Genomic DNA, 23280 nt, shown 5'->3' with positions numbered 1-23280 from the left:
CGTCATTGGAACCATGATCAGGGCACGGAAGCCAGCCTCTGCCAAGATTTATTACCGTACCTGGAAAGCTTTCTTTACCTTTTGCGAAGCTCGTGGCCAGATCCCACTCCCTTATTCCCTACCCAAAGTACTTGGTTTTCTCCAATCCGGTCTGGAGGCCAGGCTGTCGTTGGGCTCGCTTAAGAGCCAGGTGTCAGCCCTCTCAGTGCTTTTTCAAAGGCGCATTGCTACCAAGCCGCAAGTAAGGACTTTCCTTCAGGGGGTTTCCCGATTGGTTCCCTCCTACAGACGACCACTAGAAACGTGGGACCTCAACCTGGTCCTGACAGCATTGCAGGAACCACCCTTCGAACCCCTTAAGGAGGTCCCGCTCCGCCTTCTCTCCCAGAAGGTGGTTTTCCTGGTGGCAATCACCTCGCTACGCAGGGTGTCTGAACTGACAGCACTCTCCTGCAGACGGCCCTTCCTGGCTTTTCACCAGGACAAGGTAGTTCTTCGTACGGTACCATCCTTCCTCCCGATGGTTGTGTCCAACTTCCACCTCAATGAGGAAATTTCACTACCATCCCTTTGTCCGGTTCCGGTTCATAGAGTGGAGAAGGCTCTGCATACGCTTGACCTCGTCAGGGCATTGCGTATATACGTGTCTAGGACTGCGTCCTTCCGGAGGTCTGATTCTCTTTTCCTCCTTCCGGAAGGCGGCCACAAGGGTCTGCCCGCTTCCAAAGCTACCCTTGCCAGGTGGATCAAATCCACCATACAAGAGGCCTACCGCCTTAAGAATTCTGCTCTTCCAGCCGGTATTACGGCACACTCTACACGGGCGGTAGGGGCCTCCTGGGTCATTCGGCACCAGGCTTCGGCACAACAAGTGTGTAAGGCGGCCACTTGGACTAGCCTACACACGTTTACTAAACACTACAGGGTTCATACCCAGTCCTCAGCGGACGCGAGCCTGGGTAGATGTGTCCTGCAGGCGGCGGTGCCCTAAGTATAGGGGCCTGTCTGCACAATATTCGTCCATTGCTTCCCACCCAGGGACTGCTTTAGGACGTCCCATGGTCCTGTGTCCCCCAATGAGGCGACAGAGTAAAGGAGATTTGTGTACTCACCGTAAAATCTTTCTCTTAGCCTCTAATTGGGGGACACAGCTCCCACCCTGTTGCCCTTTTCGGGCTGTTGTTACTGTTGAGTTCTCATATTGTTCTTTGAGCTCGTACATAGTGGCCTTCTTATAGGCATGTCTGTCATTCATGTTACATTCCTCCTACTGCTTTTGCACAAAACTGGACAAGGCTGATGCCGTCCAGGGGTGTATACTGCATAGGAGGAGCCACGGTTAATCTTTTTCAGATTATGCATAGTCTCGCCTCCTAGTGGACAGCAGCATAACACCCATGGTCCTGTGTCCCCCAATTAGAGGCTAAGAGAAATAGATTTTACGGTGAGTACACAAAAATCTCCTTTTTCAGTCCCAAAAAATGGTCCGAAAGTGCCCCTCTCGGCTAATACTGCTGGTGAGGGGGAGCGACGACGGTCACATACTCACCTGCTCCTGGTGCTCCTGACGCGGTCCCTGCATGTCCTGTTGTCTCCGGCGCCGGCAGCTTCTTCCTCTATTCAGCGGTCACGTGATACCACTCATTAAAGTAATGAATATGGGCTCCACTCCCATAGGGGTGGAGCCGCATATTCATTCTTGTAATGAGCCGTACCAGTGACTGCTGAACAGATGAAGAAGCTGCCGGCGCCGGAGACCATCTGTCCGGGAGAAGCTGCCAGGGACCGTGCCGGAGCAGGTGAGTATTTCATATTCACCTGTCCCTCGTTCCAGCGTTGGCGCCGCTCAGTCGTCCGCGCGTCCTCGTTCATGTCAGAGGGCGCGATGACGTATTAGTGTGCGCGCTACCCTCTGCCTGAACAGTCATTGTGGAGAGACGGGACGCTGGGGAGCAGCAACGAGAGGGGAGTATGTCCATTTTTTTTTATTTATTTTTTATTGCAGCAGCATTATATGTGGCACATTGTTATATGGAGCATCTATGGGGCCATAATTAACTGTATGGAGCATTATATGTGGCTCATTGTTATATGGAGCATCTATGGGGTCATAATGAACTGTATGGAGCATTATATGGGGCACATTGTTATATGGAGCATCTATGGGGCCATAATGAACTGTATGGAGCATTATATGTGGCACATTGTTATATGGAGAATCTATGGGGTCATAATGAACTGTATGGAGCATTATATGGGGCACATTGTTATATGGAGCATCTATGGGGCCATAATGAACTGTATGGAGCATTATATGTGGCACATTGTTATATGGAGCATCTATGGGGTCATAATGAACTGTATGGGGCACATTGTTATATGGAGCATCTATGGGGCCATAATGAACTGTATGGAGCATTATATGGGGCACATTGTTATATGGAGCATCTATGGGGTCATAATGAACTGTATGGAGCATTATATGGGGCACATTGTTATATGGAGCATCTATGGGGCCATAATGAACTGCACGGAGCATTATATGTGGCACATTGTTATATGGAGCATCTATGGGGTCATAATGAACTGTATGGAGCATTATATGGGGCACATTGTTATATGGAGCATCTATGGGGCCATAATGAACTGCACGGAGCATTATATGTGGCACATTGTTATATGGAGCATATTGTTATATGGAGCATCTATGGGGCCATAATGAACTGCATGGGTCATTATATTGTGGCACATTGTTATATGGAGTATCTATGGGGCCATAATGAACTGTATGGAGCATTACATGTGGCACATTGTTATATGTGGCACATTGTTATATGGAGCATCTTATGCGGCCATCATGAACTTTATGGAGCATTATATGGGGCTCCTGATTCAATAATGATATTTAAAAACACTTAACCTACTGATGTCTCAATTAATTTTACTTTTATTGGTATCTATTTTTATTTTTTAAATTTACCAGTAGCTGCTGCATTTCCCACCCTAGGCTTATACTCGAGTCATTAAGTTTTCCCAGGTTTTTGTGGCGAAATTAGGGGGTTCGGCTTATACTCGAGTATATACGGTATATAAATGTATTTTTATTTTATTTTCCCTTTCTTGCTTGTTGCAGTTGTGGTAATTTTGAGGGTCACAATACAGCCCCCATTTACATGATACTACAATGCGGCGGCTGCATAGCGCGATCCTAGGCTACAGCCTTATAAATCCTAATCACACATCTTTTCCGATGGGGGATTATTTACGTAGGGCTCACTGTACACTCTGTAATTATTGTATCACAACCACGTCCAACACTCGGCTTTAGAATTAGCGTTTTGCATTTTTTGTTTATTTTTTTTTAAATACAACCATTTTTCATTTAAAAGCAGCAGGTTGTTCTTCCAGGATCGTGGCGCACGTTCTCCGCTCATTTCAATACTTTGGAACAAGTCGTGTTTTCTGATCTTTTGATTTTTTTTGCAGCTAAAATGTAGTTAAGAAGCCAAACACAATGAGCTCATAATGACTTTTATTCATCTTTTGTGCCCCGGTAAAGCACTTAAGTGAATCAAGTTGTTCCGTCGTTCTCCTTGTTTACTGATGTTTATGGCTTCTCACCATCATACACAATATTCCTCCCGACTCCGTGACTTTGTCTGAACTCCACAAAGTAAAACAAGTCTAGAACTGTCAGTAAACTTAATCTTCCTTTGGTTTTGTTCTTTTTGCCATCTATTTTTTCTTTTTCTGCAGGTGAAGTGTATATTCAGGGCTCAGTATGAAGAGGTTTTTAACATTTCCAGACCCAGTGAAGACGATCGGTGGAAATTTTTCCAAGATTTAATTCTTAATCAGGCTGCTATGCCCCCTCCAAAAAGGAAAAAGACTGGTAAGTGTCAAAGGAAAGGTTTTTCCAAAAGTCTTACTGCAGTATATCCCGACACCAGTCCCATGTTTCTTAGTCAGGAGTCTAATATATTATGGCCCTGAAGTCATCCAGTGTGGTGGGGGGATGGACAAACCAGTCAATAATTTTGGTGGTACTAGCCAACTGCCCTTGCTGCTGTAGGGTGAAGGACGGCTTCTGACTCTTCCCTGATAGATGGTGTCGGGGAATAGAAGGATTGGGCATGCTGAATCCCAGTTCTCTAGTCTTAAAGTCTCAGGCAATCCCTAATAAAATACTTGCTTGGTCACCTAAACCTGGCCATACTTGGCTCAGGCCAAGCAGACTTATTCCTCTGGCTCAAACTTTATGGCGCTCCTTACTAGATCAAATCTAGCATTCTCTTCCCCAGCTCAAGCTTGCCATGTACCCATCACTACCCAAATCAAGCTTAGCGTGATTCTCTACCACCCTCCATCCTTCCCAGTATAAATTTAGTGTGTTTATCCCCTCACATTCTTCCCGCGGCCCCTGCTTAGCATGCTCCCTACCACACCCCAAACACCACCGGATCCTGCTTAACATGCTGCCTACCTGCCCTCCAGGCTCCTGCAAAGTGTGCCCTCTCCGGCTCCTTCTTGGCATGCTCCTTGCCTCAGTCATAGTGTCCATCTCCCCCTCCCTGGCTGAAGCGTAGCGTGCTCACCACCCCGGCTTAAGCTTAGCCTGCTTTTCCCATACTTCTTGCCTCAATCTTTCTGTGCTTCGTGACTCTAGGCTAAAGCTTGGTTTTTTACCCCCTCCCCAACTCAAACTTGGCACGCTTCTCCCACTCTTCCCGTCTCAAGCTTTGTGTGCTACTCAACCTCAAACTTAACGTGTCTGTCCCAAACAGTGCCTGGCTCAGGTTTAACTTGTCTGTCCAAAACTGTGCCTGGCTCAGGCCTAACGTGTCTATACCAATCAATGACTGGCTCAGGCCTAAGGTATCTCTCCCAAACAGTGCTTGGCTCAGGCCTAACGTATCTCTCCCAAACAGTGCTTGGCTCAGGCCTAAAGTGTCTCTCCCAAAGAGTGCCTGGGTCAGGCCTAACGTGTCTGTCCCAAATGGTGCCTGGCTCAGGCCTAACATTTCTGTCCCAAATGGTGCCTGGCTCAGGCCTAACATGTCTGTCGCAAACGGTGCCTGGCTCAGGCCCAACGTATCTCTCCCAAATGGTGCCTGGCTCAGGCCTAACATGTCTGTCCCAAATGGTGCCTGTCTCAGGCCTAACATGTCTGTCCCAATCCATGCCTGGCTCAAGCCTAACATGTCTGTCCAATCCATGACTGGCTCAGGCCTAACATGTCTGTCCAATCCATGACTGGCTCAGGCCTAACATGTCTGTCCAATCCATGCCTGGCGCAGGCCTAACATGTCTGTCCTATCCATGCCTGGCTCAGGCCCAACGTATCTCTCCCAAATGGTGCCTGGCTCAGGCCTAACATGTCTGTCCCAAACGGTGCCTGTCTCAGGCCTAACATGTCTGTCCCAAACGGTGCCTGTCTCAGGCCTAACATGTCTGTCCTATAAACGGTGCCTGGCTCATGCCTAACATGTCTGTCCTAAACTGTGCCTGGCTCAGGCCTAACATATCTGTCCCAATCCATGCCTGGCTCAGGCCTAACATATCTTTCCCAATCCATGCCTGGCTCAAGCCTAACATGTCTGTCCAATCCATGACTGGCTCAGGCCTAACATGTCTGTCCAATCCATGACTGTCTCAGGCCTAACATGTCTGTCCAATCCATGCCTGACTCAGGCCTAACATGTCTGTCCAATCCATGCCTGGCTCAGGCCTAACATGTCTGTCCAATCCATGCCTGGCTCAGGCCTAACATGTCTGTCCAATCCATGCCTGGCTCAGGCCTAACATGTCTGTCCAATCCATGCCTGGCTCAGGCCTAACATGTCTGTCCAATCCATGCCTGGCTCAGGCCTAACATGTCTGTCCAATCCATGCCTGGCTCAGGCCTAACATGTCTGTCCAATCCATGCCTGGCTCAGGCCTAATGTGTCTGTCCAATCCATGCCTGGCTCAGGCCTAACGTGTCTGTCCGCTTGAGATCTCATCGCATCTGCAGGAAGTAGATATCATTTTGAACAGGAGCGTTAAGAATATTATCCCTTAAATGCACCGATAAGAGCATGGACATTTACTCTGCTCCCTGGGGCGCTGCCTAATATACTCACCGGTGCTACCAATCCATGCAGGTTGGCACAGTTAATAATTTTGCAACATTTCAATCTAGCATTAATGTCCAATATGGCTTCCTTTTTTTTTCCCCCCAGTAATGCAGTCTTTGGAGGTCCTACCCCGCGCCCCATCACCGCCGCCACGCCAGCTTTCCGAGGTGGAGAAGCAAAAGATGGAAGACAACGAGGAAAATACTTTGAGGGAATTAAGACTCTTCCTCAGGGACGTCACCAAGCGACTGGCCACCGATAAGCGCTTTAACATCTTCAGCAAACCGGTGGATATTGAAGAGGTCTTGTTTCAGTAATGCACAAACAATGAAGCGGATTGTATCATTAGTCTTAACTCGTTGGATGCGGTCACAGTCGTGTGAAAGTGACCGGACAATCTCCTATTAATCTGAGCTTTGTTACGTATTTGGTCAAATTCTCTGGTTTTTGGGTTTTGTTTTTTCTTGCAATAATGAAAACACAAATTTTAGATAAAAAAAAAAGAAGACGACATAATCCACACTCTGAGATCCTGCAGGGGAAATAGGGTCTGGTTTTCCATCTCTTACATTCACGGACCTCTTAAAGTCCACACTGTCCGCAGGTTTCCTAACCTGGGCACCAGCAGGGTCTGCATTGGGACCTCTAAATCCGGTCTGACTCTGCTGTCCCCCTGGAAACCCCAATGGCGACAGGATAAAGCTACATTTCCATCATGTGAAGCAGGTAGGAATGTAGCGTTATCAAAGGCAACTTTCCAATATACATTTGATGGCTGAGTGTGAACCAGAGGTGGATTATGTCTGCAGCACTTTAAAGGAAGCTGCCACTTTTGTGTTTTTATTACTTACGACCAGAGATGAGACAAGTGAGTTAAGGCTTTACACGTGTAAAACAGTATCTCAGCAAAATTCCAAATTTTTTTAGACAAAATTGACAGATTTCATACGATCAAAGCAGTGAAATTGGAGAAGAAAATATTTATCGACTATAAAAGTCCGCTTCTGTGCATGTCCGTGCAACCTGGGATCCCCGGCTGACTCCAAGGCCGGCAAGGGGAAGGTATTGTCAGCCACTTTTCTGTACGGTGAATGACCATTATAGATATCTGGTCACCAACACATTGGGGTGTAATGTGTTAATCGTCTACGTTTCTACATTGGACATTACCCAGGAGGCGTCATTAGGCAGCACGAGCATGCATAACAAGACGAGGCACTCCGTCCTCTGCTCCATCTCTGGTGCCACCGGACGCCTGTTCACAACCTCTTTTTATTACTTAATACCTAAATATACTTGATTGGCATGGGCATCTTTGGACTCGAATGAAGGGGCTGCATAGTGTCCTAAGGCTAGTATAAAAAAAAAAAAAAAAAAAGTTGGATTTAGTCTTCTCCAAAAACCTCTGTGTGAAGATTACCTTGGTTTCGCCTGAACAGCGGCGCTCTCTACTGCCCAACTGTTCACGAAACTGCGGAACGGTCGCATTCACTTAATGCAGCTAATTGCCCAGAGACACCTGGCTACCTATAGTGAAGAGGCTACGGCCCTAAATCAGTGCAATAGCCCCCTTTATTCTCGAGAGGTCCCAGCAGGACCCCAGTGATCGGAAAGTAATGGCATAGTTACTATATGTGACTGTTGAGTTGTGAGGATGCAGCTCCCGTACGACGGCGACGAATCACTGACCTGCGAAACAGTTCATGCCTAATTATGAGACGTTTCGTGTTCATGGCTGGGTGGGGGGGATATTGTCGGACGTTTAGGCAGCACCCCACGATCATGTGCGATCACCAGGGCAATGTTTAGCCCTTCTATGGAGCATTGCATGGCTCCCATTGACCTGTGTGGTCCTCTAGAAGAACAGACGCTCTATGCTGCAGCCCGTGGGAGTATAGCTTAACTATCACATCCAAATCTGTAGCCCCCATAACATTTCTACAGTGCAGTTGTTTTCCTTTTGCAGGGTTACTTTATTTATCTGAGGCTTTTTATTGATTATTATTATTAATATTATTTATTTATAAAGCACCATTGATTGTGGAAGCCCCCCAGGGTCCTGTGTCTTTGATATCCATACTATGTCCATAGACGTAATCTGCCTCCATCTACAGTCCCGACTTCTCTACAGTCCCCTGTGATCTATGAAGGCTTTCAATACCTTGGAGTCAGTCTGGGGGTCCTGTGCACGGTTTGTGTTGTCTTGATGCCTGTTTTTTAAAAAAAAAATAAATAAATGTCTGCTCATTGGATAGCCATTAGTTCATCCGCTTCTCAGAATTTCCATTTAATTCTTGCAGCATGCCGTTTTATGACGCTCTCATATTATCTGCTCGTAATCTTGTGTCCATGAGGTTTTTCTTTTGCATGGCGACTTTTGGAAAGGTTTAATGCCCCCCACCCCACCGCCAGCATTCAGAGATTTGTCTGACCGCTGCCGCTTTTGTCGTTTTGCAGGTTTCCGATTACCTTGAAGTCATTAGAGAACCCATGGACCTCTCCACCATAATGACCAAAATCGACAAGCACCGCTACATGACCGTGCGGGACTTCCTGACAGACGTGGACCTGATCTGCAGCAACGCCTTGGAGTACAATCCTGATAAAGAGCCGGGAGGTAATGACGCTCAGGCACAAAAGTGCTCTTGCAATTATTATTTTTCTCCCTCTCCAGGCTCTATTGATTTTAAGCCTCTTTCTGCCAGAGAGGAGATGTGTCGAATAACAGCTCATAATCACTCCTCTCGCTGCCCGTCACCGGGAAAATAGAGAGAGAGGACGGGTGCCATGTTTGCCATTGGAGAAAAATAGTTTGATAAAAAAGACTGCCTTTTTATTTTTTTTTGCTATTGACTCAGTAATATTTTTTTATATATAATTTTTTTTTATATTATCGATTCTGAGACGCCGCGTGCATGAGATAAAATGCTGCCTTGGGATCCATAAAGTTATGTTCTCCTCCGCTGTTTGCTGAACTGCGATGTGCAGCGTAATTGAGAAGAGCGGCACAAATCCTCTGTGCCCTCGTACAGGACGTATTTAATGCATTTCCCTGTAGTTCGGCCCCTCGTTGTTTTACTTGGTGCCTGCTACTTGTGAAGTGTGCAGCCTCCTTTATCACAGAGTCCAAAATACTTGCCAGCCGTGTTAAAATGAAACGTCCAAAATGCGGATTTATGACGTCCTATGAAACGGGAAATTGCAGCATCAGCACATCTTCTACCAATGTGCACTGTGTTTTAATGAATCCATGGTGTAAAGACCCCCCATTCACATTAAATGGCTGTCGGACAATCGTTCAGCCCCTGGTTATCTCGCCTAAACACAGCAGCACTCACCTGCCTCCCCATCTTTCCCCTGCAGTTATCTCTCCAATACACCGCCGCACTCACTTACCCCCAATCTTTCAGCCTGCGGTTATCTGTCCTATACACCCCAACACTAACTTGCCCCCTGATCTTTCCCCTGCGGTTATCTCTCCAATACACCGCCGCACTCACTTGCTCCTAGTCTTTCAGCCCTTGGTTCTCTCCTATACACTGCAGCACTCATTTGCCCGGATTGTTTGGTCCGTGCCCATCTTTCCCATACACCGCAGCACTCAACCCCAATCTTTCAGCCTGCGGTTATTTGTCCTATACACTCCAACACTAACTTGCCCCCTGATCTTTTCCCTGCGGTTATCTCTCCCACACACCGCAGCACTCACTTGCCCCCAATCTTTAAGCCTGTGGTTATGTCTCCTATACACCGCAGTATTCACTTTCCCCCGATTGTTCGTCCCGCACCCATCTCTCCCATACACCGCAGTATTCACTTGCCCCCAAACTTTCAGCCTGCAGTTCTCTCCTATACAGCTTATCACTTACTTGCCTCCAATCTTTCCCCTGCGGTTATCTCTCCTATACACTGCAGCACTCAATTTTCCACGATTGTTCGGCCCGCACCCATCTCTCCTATACACTGCAGCACTCACTTGCCCCCAATCTTTCAGCCTGCGGTTATCTCTTATGCACCGCTGCCCTCATTTTCCCCCCGACTGTTCGGCCCGCACCCATCACTCTCATACACCGCAGCACTCGCTTGCCCCCCAATCTTTCTCTTATACACCGCAGCACTCACTTTCCCCCGATTGTTCGGCCCGCACCCATCTCTCCTATACACCGCAGCACTCACTTGCCCCCAATCTTTCAGCCTGCGGGTATTTCTCCTATTCACTGCAGCACTCACTTCCCTCAGGCGCGCACACGTTCATTTTCTCTGAGAAAGCATCAAACATCTTCGTCAGTGGTTTATCTCCGTAGAGAACAAAGTGATAGGGCAGTTCCAAAATCGAACATGTCCAATCAATATCTCCCCCCGATGATCAGCTATCTCGCGCCCCCATACACATTAGACTATCGAGATCTGCGCCTTTGTCCGATATTAGTATAATGTGCATGGGTCCTTAAGTAAAACAAGAAATGGCGCTGAGTCTTCTGTCCTTCAGACGTACGATCCACGAGAGGCTTTTGGTGCGACCCCCGTGTAACTCACAGAGAAATGTCCTTCTGCCGCTGTCTCCCGTACAGATAAAATTATCAGACACCGCGCCTGCACTCTGAAAGACACGGCGCACGCCATCATCGCCGCCGAACTGGATCCGGAGTTCAACAAATTGTGCGAGGAGATTAAAGAAGCGCGAACCAAGCGAGGTACGTTGTAATCCGCTCTCCTAACCTCCATTCAATTAAATCTGTGCACTAAGGGGGGTGAGTGAGCACACACAGAAGAGCTGACAGATCCTCTCTATATACTACACTGCGCATGACAGATCCTCTATATACTGCACCACACAGGAGAGCTGACAGATCCCCTATATACTACACCACACAGGAGAGCTGACAGATCCTCTATATACTGCACCACACAGGAGAGCTGACAGATCCTCTATATACTACACCACATAGGAGAGCTGACAGATCCTCTACATACTACACCACACAGGAGAGCTAACAGATCCTCTATATACTACACCACACAGGAGAGCTGACAGATCCTCCATATACTACACCACACAGGAGAGCTGACAGATCCTCTATATACTGCACCACACAGGAGAGCTGACAGATCCTCTATATACTACACCACATAGGAGAGATGACAGATCCTCTATATACTACACCACACAGGAGAGCTGACAGATCCCCTATATACTACACCACACAGGAGAGCTGACAGATCCTCTATATACTGCACCACACAGGAGAGCTGACAGATCCTCTATATACTACACCACATAGGAGAGATGACAGATCCTCTATATACTACACCACACAGGAGAGCTGACAGATCCTCTATATACTGCACCACACAGGAGAGCTGACAGATCCTCTATATACTGCACCACACAGGAGAGCTGACAGATCCTCTATATACTACACCACACAGGAGAGCTGACAGATCCTCTATATACTGCACCACACAGGGGAGATGACAGATCCTCTATATACTACACCACACAGGAGAGCTGACAGATCCTCTATATACTGCACCACACAGGGGAGATGACAGATCCTCTATATACTACACCACATAGGAGAGCTGACAGATCCTCTATATACTACACCACATAGGAGAGCTGACAGATCCTCTATATACTACACCACACGGGAGAGCTGACAGATCCTCCATATACTACACCACACAGGAGAGCTGACAGATCCTCTATATACTACACCACACAGGAGAGCTGACAGATCCTCTATATACTACACCACACGGGAGAGCTGACAGATCCTCTATATACTACACCACACAGGTGAGCTGACAGATCCTCTATATACTACACCACACAGGAGAGCTGACAGATCCTCTATATACTACACCACACGGGAGAGCTGACAGATCCTCTATATACTACACCACATAGGAGAGCTGACAGATCCTCTATATATTACACCACACAGATTTCGTGGATGTACACAGTTAATATAGGCTGTTTCCTCTGGTTGTATATTAGTGAATTTCGATAATAAAAATAAATCCCTGTGCCGTGCTATGAGGCAACATTGGACTGAGTGGTCAGATCTGGGGTATCTTAATTGATTTCAACCTGCAAAATTTCTGCTTACCTGAAGGAAAGCTCAGGGATGAGTTGAAAATACAGCCAAAAATATTTTCATGTGTCGTCCAGGATTAAATTAAAATTTCCCCGTTATCTTGTATGTACAGGTTTGTCGGTGACCACAGAGCAAATAAATCCTCAGAGTTCATTGGCACGGAAAGCGGAGTCCGGAGCTGAGGACGTCTGCCGGAATAAGCACAGGATCGCACTGGCCATGGGGAATCATTCTGCCATCAAATGTAGATGTAGGTATTTTCTTACAGGTAGGAAACCGTTCACCTGTAATAAGTCCGTAACGTCTTCACGTTGTACGTCATGCAGCTGGTGAAGGGGTGTGGAGCCGGCTCAGGACTTCAGCCCGCATCACAGCTGTGCAGCGAGCTGGAGTCAGGTTCGATAAGTGCTGTTAACCCCTGAAATGGCACTCCATGTGAAAGCGACGTAAGGTGCGGTTCCAGGTGCACGCCGTTTCGGACGCCCATGTTTTTTTAGTTATATAATGTATTACTGTCAAGGAAGCAAGCAGATGATCACAGGTCCCTTTTTTTTTTTTTTTTGCCTTTTTGCCACACATGGAACTTTTTTTTCTGATTTACGTTATTTGGGAAAATGAGTGATGCTATTCAAAACTACCAACTCCTTTAATAAAGAAATCTTTTGCGCAGCAATGTAAAAAAAAAAAAAAAAAAAAGATTTTAACCCATCCATTTAATTTATCTCGGTAATTTCAGTCTGGGAAAAATGGGTTAAGACCAAGGTGGCAAATCTTCAGCTTTCTTCATTGTCGTCCATCCATCCATCCAGTTACGCCATGACCGGTCAGATTTACCGTCCTGTGCTGTATAAAATGTGGACCAGCGACACTGAAGTCTGTATCTTGTAATTTAGGGGAAACACGGACCCCGGTATTCTGTATATTGAAGCATTTTACGTCGGTCATTAATGGGATTCACCTTCTCCCCTCACTTCTTCATTGGCTCAGTGATTAGCTGCAGCGGTGATGCTCGCTGTGGACGTGACGTCACTGCTGCAGCCAAAACTATGAGATATATATCACCTACATACATCAAGTAGTCGTACTACCTGTGTAATATTGCATATTTATTGCCAAAACAATGGTGTCCTGTGCGATCTGACCTGGAAGCGTCAGCAGCAGGTCCTTATAAAGGGAACCTCTCACCAGGCTACCACAGGAGAGGTGGTGATTGGGGACAGAGGAGACGCCAATCGGGCAGCTAAGTACTTAGGACAAGTTTACAGGGCATTTTTCTGTGTCCTCAGGGCATCTCTGCTTTTATGTAGAGGTTGCTGGAATTATGATAAAGACGACTGGAAGGTGTTGGGTATAGTTGGTATATGGAATACGTAGTAGTGGGTTCCCTGTGTTTTGCTCGGTGCCACCTCCATGGATGTTTTTTTTTTTTTTTTTACCCCAGCAGAATTTAGAGCTGATTGAATTGAAACAAACCATCCCATTGATCTTCATGTTACTCTGCATATTTTGTCGGATGGTTGTTATCCTACTGAAAGTGGGGATAACGCTGCCATAATGGGGGGCACTTGGTCAGTACAACGTTAGATAGGTGGTACCTGTCACACCCACATGATGTCAGGAGCCAAGGTATCCAGCAGGCATTGCCCCGTCATACTCTCCACCAGCTTCTCTTCTTCCCTTAGTCCGTCCTGGTGCCATCTTTTTTTCCAAGGTAAGTGACGCACCTGCACCCGGCCAGATATATGTAATTAGTCAATGATCACCATTGAGACCTCATGGTAGGTTGCCATCCCGTGCCGGGCGCAGTGGAGCAGTCTCGTTCTGACAGCCGGTGCCTCCAGCATTACTTACCAGGGCGTCTGTATGACCACAGACGTGCAGAATGTGTTAAGTGACACTGCACACACCACGTGAAGTCTCATTATTATTATTATTATTATTATTATTATACATTTTTATAGCGCCATTTATTCCATGGCACTTTACATGTGAAAAGGGAGCAAATATAGACAAATACAATAAACATGACCAAAAAACAAGGCACTAACAGGTACAGAAGGAGGGAGGACCGTGCCCACGAGGGCTCACAGTCTGCAGGGATGGGTGAGGATACACTAGGAGAGGGTAGAGCTGGTTGTGCGGCGGTTCAGTAGGTTGAGGATCACTGCAGGCTGTAGGCTTGTCGGAAGAGGTGAGTCTTCAGGTTCCTCTTGAAGGTTTCGATGGTAGGCGAGAGTCTGATATGTTGTGGTAGAGAGTTCCAGAGTATGGGGGAAGCACGGGAGAAGTCTTATATGCGGTTGTGGGAAGAAGAAATAAGAGTGGAGTAGAGAAGGAGATAATGAGACGATCGAAGGTTGCATGTGGGTAAGTACCGGGAGACGATGTCACAGATATATGGAGGGGACAGGTTGTGGATGGCTTTGTATGTCATGGTTGGGCTTTTGTACTGGAGTCTCTGGGCGATAGGAAGCCAGTGAAGGCATAAGGGAGAGGCCGGGGAATAGCGAGGAGACAGGTGGATTAGTCAGGCAGCAGAGTGTAGGATGGATTGGAGTGGTGCCAGAGCGCTGGAGTGGAGGCCAGAGAGTAGGAGGTTGCAGTAGTCGAGGCGAGAGATAAGGGCATGCACTAGTGTTTTTGTGGTTTCATGGTCAAGGAATGCGCGGATCCGGGAAATATTTTTGAGTTTGAGACAGCAGGAGGAAGCAAGGGCTTGTTTATTTGGCTTGAAAGAGAGGGCAGAGTCGAGGATCACCCCGAGGCATCGGGCATGTGGGACTGGGGAAAGTGAGCAGCCATTGACATTGATAGATAGGTCGGGTGGAGGGGTAGAGTGAGATGGGGGAAAGATGATGAATTCTGTTTTGTCCATGTTCAGTTGTAGAAAGCGAGCAGAAAAGAAGGCCGAGATAGCAGACAGTGGGATTTTGGTGAGTAAGGAGGTGAGGTCTGGTCCGGATAGGTAGATCTGCGTGTCATCGGCGTAGAGATGGTACTGCATACCGTGGGATTCTATGAGCTGTCCCAGGCCGAAGGTGTAGATGGAGAAGAGTAGGGGTCCCAGACTGAGCCTTGGGGAACACCGACTGACAAGGGGTGAAGTGAGGAGGTGGCGTGGGGGAGGGAGACACTGAAAGTTCGGTCTGTTAGATATGATGTATAAATCTTTATATAAACCTGTGCATCGACCTGGTAGAAATGGATCCGAGTGGCCGTGCATAGCTAGCAAACGGCTGCGATGAAACTCTGCGTCACACCAGCTCATGCCACACAGGAGAAAAGAGATCCCACAGGCGGTTCTGCCTTCTTACGGTATTTCCCAACATCTTGGTCTCGTGGATACATCTGCTGGAAAAAATTTTAAAAAATAAAAGTTGTGGAAATATAACAAAACTACTGCAAAGTAAAAGTGGACATTTTAACCATTCGGATAAGATCTTGGGTGAAGAAATGCACTCAGATTTATTGCTGTCTTTTGTTGTAAATCCTCCTTTTATGGTTCCCTGATCTACCTACATTGCGGTAGATTCAGCAAAGATTAGGATCGTCGTTGCCATCCTCCCTCTATCATCCAAACTGAGACTTTGAAGGATCCTACACTTTTGCATTTCATTGCCGACCAGTTAGTTTGTACGCCCCATCCATTGGGATAGCTGAGAACATCCTGAATGCTTGGACCCCTACTGAAAAGCCCATGTGGAACGGCGGTGGATTCATTTTTATGCCGCTGAGTGCAGTGTTCGGCGGCTCTCCCATAAGAATCAATTGGGTAGTAGTGAGCGTGATCGACAACAACACCTTTCATGCAGGGTTTCTTCAGCGGCAGGGTTTCCTCAGCGGCAGGGTTTCCTCAGCGGCAGGGTTTCTTCGGAGTCAGGGTTTCCTCAGCGGCAGGGTTTCCTCAGCGGCAGGGTTTCCTCGGAGGCAGGGTTTCCTCGGAGGCAGGGTTTCCTCGGAGGCAGGGTTTCCTCGGAGGCAGGGTTTCCTCGGAGGCAGGGTTTCCTCGGAGGCAGGGTTTCCTCGGAGGCAGGGTTTCCTCGGAGGCAGGGTTTCCTCGGAGGCAGGGTTTCCTCGGAGGCAGGGTTTCCTCGGAGGCAGGGTTTCCTCGGAGGCAGGGTTTCCTCGGAGGCAGGGTTTCCTCGGAGGCAGGGTTTCCTCGGAGGCAGGGTTTCCTCGGAGGCAAGGTTCTCGAGATTGGTTGGGTCCCCAACGATCTGAACTTTGTATCCTTTATCTCACAGGTAGGGCATAACTTGCAAACTTGAGAATACCCCTTTAAATAGAACGTTCAAGAATATCCTAAGAAATCCATAAAAAACATAAGTATTAAAGAATAATATAAACTTTGCTATTCATTATATGTGTTCCTAAATGGTGGAATCAATAGAAATACAACTCATCCCAGATTTTTTAATATATATTTTTTTGTCACTTTTTCATCATTTCAGAATAGCTTTAACACGTGTAGTAAGCGTCAGTCATAGTAAAAATAAAAAGTGCACAAATAGAGCCTAATCGTATGATCCTAGATAACTTTCTTTTCTTGCGTTTCCCCCCGTGTACAGCAGGTGGTGCCCACGATATTCCGATTGCCCATTTTCCTGAACGCCCGCTCATTTACTTCTGTGTCGCCCGTACTTTATTTTTTTCCCTTTCTAATCAGCTGCGGCTCCGTGAATGAACCCCTTGTCGGTGTGCAGACGAAGAAGTAATTATTGAAGCGGTATCATCTTGGAGATATCTCCTGATAAATTGTTTACTCTCTGCAGTCAGTAAATAAAAAAATAAATAAATGTTAGCACCATGTACTAATGATGACGGCTCAGAAGGAGAGAATTGCGCATTAACCCAGCAATCGAGCTTGTTAGCGGAGCCGCGGCACCGGCAGGCGGGCAGTAAATGGACACGGTCATGTCAGTGTGATATCAGCTGATCACGTTTTCCTGGATCGATGAAGTCTTTGTTGTCCTCTTTGTACAGCACACTGGAGAATGTCAGCCTGCCCTGACTCGCCATAACATTATTAGTGCTGCCCTGTAACGTGTTAGGACTGTTATGATGCAGGAATACCATGGTTTTGGCTTTATAAGTGTCGCCTCCAATCTAGTAAATATGGATTCATGTACAACAATGGGTCTAACAACCTGACAGGTCCCTGCAGAGCGGAGCCCGGTGCTGATTGGGGGCACCACTCATTTGTGTTGGGAATAAAACAAAGAATCATGTAGAGAAGTTTGGATAGAGATGCAAATGGACGTACTCCGCTCTGCCATCCATTTATTCTATGTGTCGGAAGCAGCATTGCCAAATGACTTTTAACTTTTTTTTGGGGTGGGGGGGAATCACTGATATCATTACATTTTTGTCAGCAAATGATGCTCAAGAATAGCACAAAAAATAAATAGAATTAAAAGGTTAGTTAGTGGTGTACTGCTAAGTTGTATATAGACATCTCTGCAGCTCTGGATGTGACTAGAGGATAAGACATGAATAGTGATTGCAGCTCAGGAAGTGACTTGTGCAGAGCTTGGCAAACTGCATCCCACAGGCCACATCCAGCCCACTGGCTGTTCCAGTCTGTCCCACGGACCGAGAAAACCAAAGGGTTGAAAAAGTAGCCCACATGCTGCACCATGTCCTTGCCCGCCATCTGTCTGCCACCACCCGCCGTCATCGCTATTCACTGCAGACAGAGATGAATACATTGGTAAAGGACAGGGCCGCCGGCTCCATCGTCCACCAATTAGCGTGTGAGAAAGCAGTCGTGATGGTCATTTCAGCTCTTCAGCTGTGCACTGCAGAGTCAGTATATCGGAGACAGAGCGCCAGAGCAACGGTAGGAATGGGAGTACGTGGTGTTTTCATTTGCATGAGGGGGTTTGTATGTATATAGGAGGCTATGTGTGTTTTCATACTGTATATAGGAGGCTATGTGGGGGCTCATACTGTATATAGGAGGCTATGGTTTTCATACTTTATATAGGAGGCTATGTGGGGGCTCATACTGTATATAGGAGGCTATGTGGGGGCTCATACTGTATATAGGAGGCTATGTGGGGGCTCATACTGTATATAGGAGGCTATGTGGGGGCTCATACTGTATATAGGAGGCTATTTGGGGGCTCATACTGTATATAGGAGGCTATTTGGGGGCTCATACTGTATATAGGAGGCTATGGTTTTCATACTTTATATAGGAGGCTATGTGGGGGCTCATACTGTATATAGGAGGCTATGGTTTTCATACTTTATATAGGAGGCTATTTGGGGGCTCATACTGTATATAGGAGGCTATGGTTTTCATACTGTAAATAGGAGGCTGTGTGGGTTTTCATACTGTATATAGGAGGCTATGTGGAGCTCAAGCTGTTTATAAGAAGCTATGTGAGGCTTATGTTTATGGGAGGCTGTGGGGCTTATACTGTATATAGGAGGCAATTTGGGGATCATACTGTATATGAGGCTATGTGGGGACTCATTCTGTATATATGAGGCTATATGGGGGCTCATGCTGTATAAAGGAGGTTGTGGGGGGGCCCATACTGTATATGGGACTCAGACCGTATATGGGGAGCTCCTCACACTGTATATAGGAGGCTATGTGGGGCTCATGCTGTATATAGAGGGCCGTGTGGGTGCTCATACGATATAGAGTGGGATGTCGGCATTTTTAAATCTGCTCAATATTAAGTGATGCAATTAATATAAAATAATTATAATGTTAATATTGAGCAGAATTAATTTCAACTTATTGACTCGTCCTCCATAACAGTTTCTCTTGTAGCCTCTCTCAGCAAAATTCTTTGCTCACCTTTGGACTAGAGAATAAGACATGATGACTGAAGCTGTGGATGTGACTATAGTATAAATATGATCTAATGGCAGAATAGTGATTGCAGCTCTGGATGTGACTGGAGAATACGTTTTGTGTGAAGGCAGATATAAAGAAGCTGTTTTGTCAGATTTTCTGCGAATTGATCAGATAATAATCAGTCAATTGATGATGTAATTGATGAGATCCTGTGCTCACAGCAGCATCTGCGCGGTTATAATAAGCAGTAATGCAGTGTCTGCAGTGTGACGATCGGAGTGGCACATGTATAGCAGGCATGTAGAAACCGTAACCCACTACGACCCGACTGTATCATGGCGGACCACCATCTTTTATTGTTGGGGGGTTAGTGGAATTGGTTTGCAAGTGGCTGAGATTCTCACCGAACCCAAAACGGGGCTCCCACCTGCTCCGTCAGATGGAGCGATGACTGCGTGTGAGCTGCATCGCTCCATTCCTGGTCTGTGGGACCGCGGCCGAGCAAGGTGACCCATGTCTGGTGGTCCTATAGATAGTGGGACATTGCAGAGCTTCCTGCCGATATGATTACATATAAAATGTCTCCTCTTTCGGGGACAATCCTGTAATTTCTCGAAGAGTCTGCAGCTCTCCGGTGCAATGTCTGCTGCTTCTGCACAATCTACTGATAGGCTTCAAAAAAAAGGCTGCAGATAATTTCCGCCATTTGCATCGTCCCTGGGATTTATTAAGTGCGCCTGTCTGTCTAAAGCTCAGCTTGTCTGTCAGCTCTTGAAGAGGACCTCGCCTGGGCTCCTGTCCCAGCTGCGGGGAAATGAAGGCGCCTCATCTGTTGGCGTCTATCACATCATTTTTGTTTGTTTTGATCATTTCACATAAATCTGATAATTGACGTTTGTTTTCGTTTGCTTTTTTAATAACAGTTCCCATTAGGAAGAGGCACCGCCGAAGCTCGCAGTGGGGCAGAGGGATAATTAGGAAGAAAAAGCCTACCTACTTAAAAAAGGACGACGATGAATCCAAGTTCCAAGACGATGACGACGAGAATGAGGAAGCCTTGGAAAACGGAGATTGCCTTGAGGATAACGGGGATGAGACCGGAGACCACTCTGTGACCAACGACGAGTCCTCCTGCGATATCATGGATGGAGAGGTGGAGCACCAGAATGGAACCCTCGAGCATGTTAGCGGCTTTGTGTCCACGGAGGAGGACAGCTCCAACGAATCCATATTGGTCAATAATAACGTAGCGCCGACAGAGAGAACGGTCCCTTGCAAGGATCCTCCTCTTACCGCCGGCTATGTAAATGGCTGTGCTTCAATGGACAGTATAGAAAGCACACCAATATCAGATATCCAGAAAGGAAATGTGAAATCCGATAACCTCGAAACCACAGACAAAGACTCTGAATCTGGAGCCCCTCACAACGAACTAGTGTATTGCTGTAGTGCAGGAGATGATGCCGCGTCGCAGCAAACGGCAGAGGCCGACAATCTGCACAAAGAGGAAGGTGAGTGCGGTCTAAACCATTTAAGGTTAAGTCTTAGGGTACCGTCACACAGTACCATTTTGATCGCTACGACGGTACGATCCGTGACGTTCTAGCGATATCGTTACGATATCGCAGTGTCTGACACGCAGCAGCGATCAGGGATCCTGCTGAGAATCGTACGTCGTAGCAGATCGTATGGAACTTTCTTTCGTCGCTTGATCACCCGCTGACATCGCTGGATCGTTGTGTGTGACAGCGATCCAGCGATGTGTTCGCTTGTAACCAGGGTAAACATCGGGTAACTAAGCGCAGGGCCACGCTTAGTAACCCGATGTTTACCGTGGTTAGCAGCGTAAACGTAAAAAAAACAAACAGTACATACTTACATTCCGGTGTCTGTCCTCCGGCGTCTCAGCTTCTCTGCACTGTGAGCGTCTGCCAGCCGGAAAGCACAGCGGTGACGTCTGACGTCACCGCTGTGCTTTCCGGCTATGGCGCTTACACAGTGGAGAGAAGCAGAACGCCGGGGACAGACACCGGAATGTAAGTATGTACTGTTTGTTTTTTTTACGTTTACGCTGGTAACCAGGGTAAACATCGGGTTACTAAGCGCGGCCCTGCGCTTAGTTACCCGATGTTTACCCTGGTTACCGGGGACTTCGGCATCGCTCCAGCGCCGTGATTGCAACGTGTGACCGCAGTCTACGACGCTGGAGCAATAATCATACGATCGCTGCGACGTCACGGATCGTGCCGTCGTAGCGATTAAAATGGTACTGTGTGACGGTACCCTTACTGTTTAATGTTGTGGGTTGAAGGGTTTTTTTTCTTTTTTGTCTGTTTTTAACTTCTAGCCTTTCTGCTACTTTATAGGAGTTTCTGCATTAGAAACGCAGACTTCTATTTTTTGCTGTCTGCACACAAGTTCAGGGGTTTTTGTTTTTTGTCCTTCTCATATTTAAAAAAAAAAATAAAAAGTTTCTCTTAGCCATTAAAGTGAGAAAAAGAGAACACTCGGTCATATATCAGTAATGGCATCTGAGGGCTATTTTTTCTTGTTATGGACACTTTCATTTGAATGGGCGAGTTTGATCCGCAAATCGGTTAGGAAAAAAAAACAGACTTCTATTTTTTTTATTTTGCCAGCAATCGGTTCACCCCAAAAATAAAACAAAAAAAACCTATGAACTTGCCCATAAGCATTAATGTGAGCGTTAAAAGCATGGAATGTGTAAAAAGATGTCTGAATGGGTCTTTAAGCTTGCCTCACACATGAGTTCTCTGTCGGCAGACAGCTGGATCTGCCTTCTTCCACATATACATATGCGTGCTCTTCTCGGCTGAGTGTCCATGCGCTTTCATATGGGAGAAAGGAGGCTTATCTCCTCTAATAACAAAAGATCAGACGTTGAAATTTCAATTGTGTTTGGGAACACTTTGGAGGGACCACAATACACCACAGATGGTTGGCCGGTCGCACCAAAATCGACAGGTTCAGCTCGCTTTCAGCTGACGTGTCAGAACGTCTTTATAATTTCAAGGAAGAGATAGTGTACAAGATTCAGATGCCTGAGAAAGGAGAGACATACACAGTATGAAGCCCAGACTGCACATTAGTTATATAGTAAAGCGCCATGGAATAAATGGCGCTATAACAATAAATAATAATAATAATACTAAGTAATATAGGATTGCTGGGGACCCTTACAGATCACAAGAATCGGGGTCCTAATGGTCCGTGTGACTTTGCATGAATCAATAATACAAGTGAAATAGAAGAAACTTTCTTTTAGGAGAAATCTGCTTATTTATTTTTCTCCACTTATGAGCCACTTCACACCCCCTCCCCTCAACTTTATCATTCACTCTAGAAAACTAAAATTTTAGCCAAACAGATTGTGTTGATGTGCTGGAAGCTCACTGAGGTATCACATTACAGCCGAACAGTAAAATCTGAGGAGAAGGGAAGAGCAGAGTGAGAGAAGTTAAAAAAAAAAAAAAAGGCGCAGAGGGAGACACATCTAGATCATGCTGCGGCTTGCTAGTAAATGATTCTCGTCCTAGTGCTGGATTCAAAGCTACAGTACTTTAGTAAGGCCATGTTCACACTTTGCGGTGTGCTCTGCAGGTTTATCCCGCAGCGGAATTGATAAATCTGCAGGGCAAAACCGCTGCGGTTATCCCTGCAGATTTATCGCGGTTTGTTCCGCGTTTCCGCTGCAGGATTACTCCTGTACTATTGATGCTGCATATGCAGCAATATTGAAATAAAAATTGGTTATATACTCACCCTCCGATGTCCGGATCTCCTGGGCGCTGCACCCGGCGGTCCGGTTCCAAAGATGCTGTGCCGAGAAGGACCTTCGTGACGTCACGGTCATGTGACCCGGGCGTCACCACGGTCATGTGACCGCGACGTCACCACAGGCCCTGCTCGCACAGCAAACCGAAGACCGGACGGCCGCGGGCAGCGCTGAGAGGTGAGTATAACATCATTTTTTAATTTAATTCTTTTTTTTTTACACTATTTATGCTTCCCAGGGCCTGGAAGAGAGTCTCCTCTCCTCTCCTCCACCCCGGGTACCACCCGCACATTATCCGCTTACTTCCCGCATCGTGGGCACAGCCCCATGCGGGAAGTAAGCGGTTCAATGCATTTCTATGGGTGCAGAATCGCTGCGATTCTGCACAAAGAAGTGACATGCTGCGGGTTTTAAACCGCTGCGTTTCTGCGCGTTTTTTCCCGCAGCATGTGC

At 46.8% G+C, this 23280-nt stretch overlaps 1 protein-coding gene across 4 annotated transcripts in view; it reads left to right on the top strand.

The window, feature by feature from the left end:
- ATAD2B (ATPase family AAA domain containing 2B) overlaps positions 1-23280 on the top strand; it is a 138498-nt gene that overhangs the window by 110500 nt on the left and 4718 nt on the right. For 3 of the 4 annotated variants that reach the window (XM_077291497.1, XM_077291496.1, XM_077291499.1), the window contains 6 exons: positions 3757-3892; positions 6222-6418; positions 8574-8733; positions 10688-10810; positions 12330-12467; positions 19955-20542. In XM_077291497.1, coding sequence (XP_077147612.1) covers positions 3757-3892; positions 6222-6418; positions 8574-8733; positions 10688-10810; positions 12330-12467; positions 19955-20542 — 1342 coding nt within the window. The remainder of the gene's footprint in view (positions 1-3756; positions 3893-6221; positions 6419-8573; positions 8734-10687; positions 10811-12329; positions 12468-19954; positions 20543-23280) is intronic. The other variant, XM_077291498.1, reaches the window with a different exon arrangement.

This window comes from Ranitomeya variabilis, chromosome 2 (assembly GCF_051348905.1).
Source record: "Ranitomeya variabilis isolate aRanVar5 chromosome 2, aRanVar5.hap1, whole genome shotgun sequence".
NCBI classification, from domain to species: Eukaryota; Metazoa; Chordata; class Amphibia; order Anura; family Dendrobatidae; genus Ranitomeya; species Ranitomeya variabilis.
The sequence above is the reverse complement of the archived record's forward strand: the minus strand, read 5'-3'. Positions and strand labels throughout refer to the sequence as shown.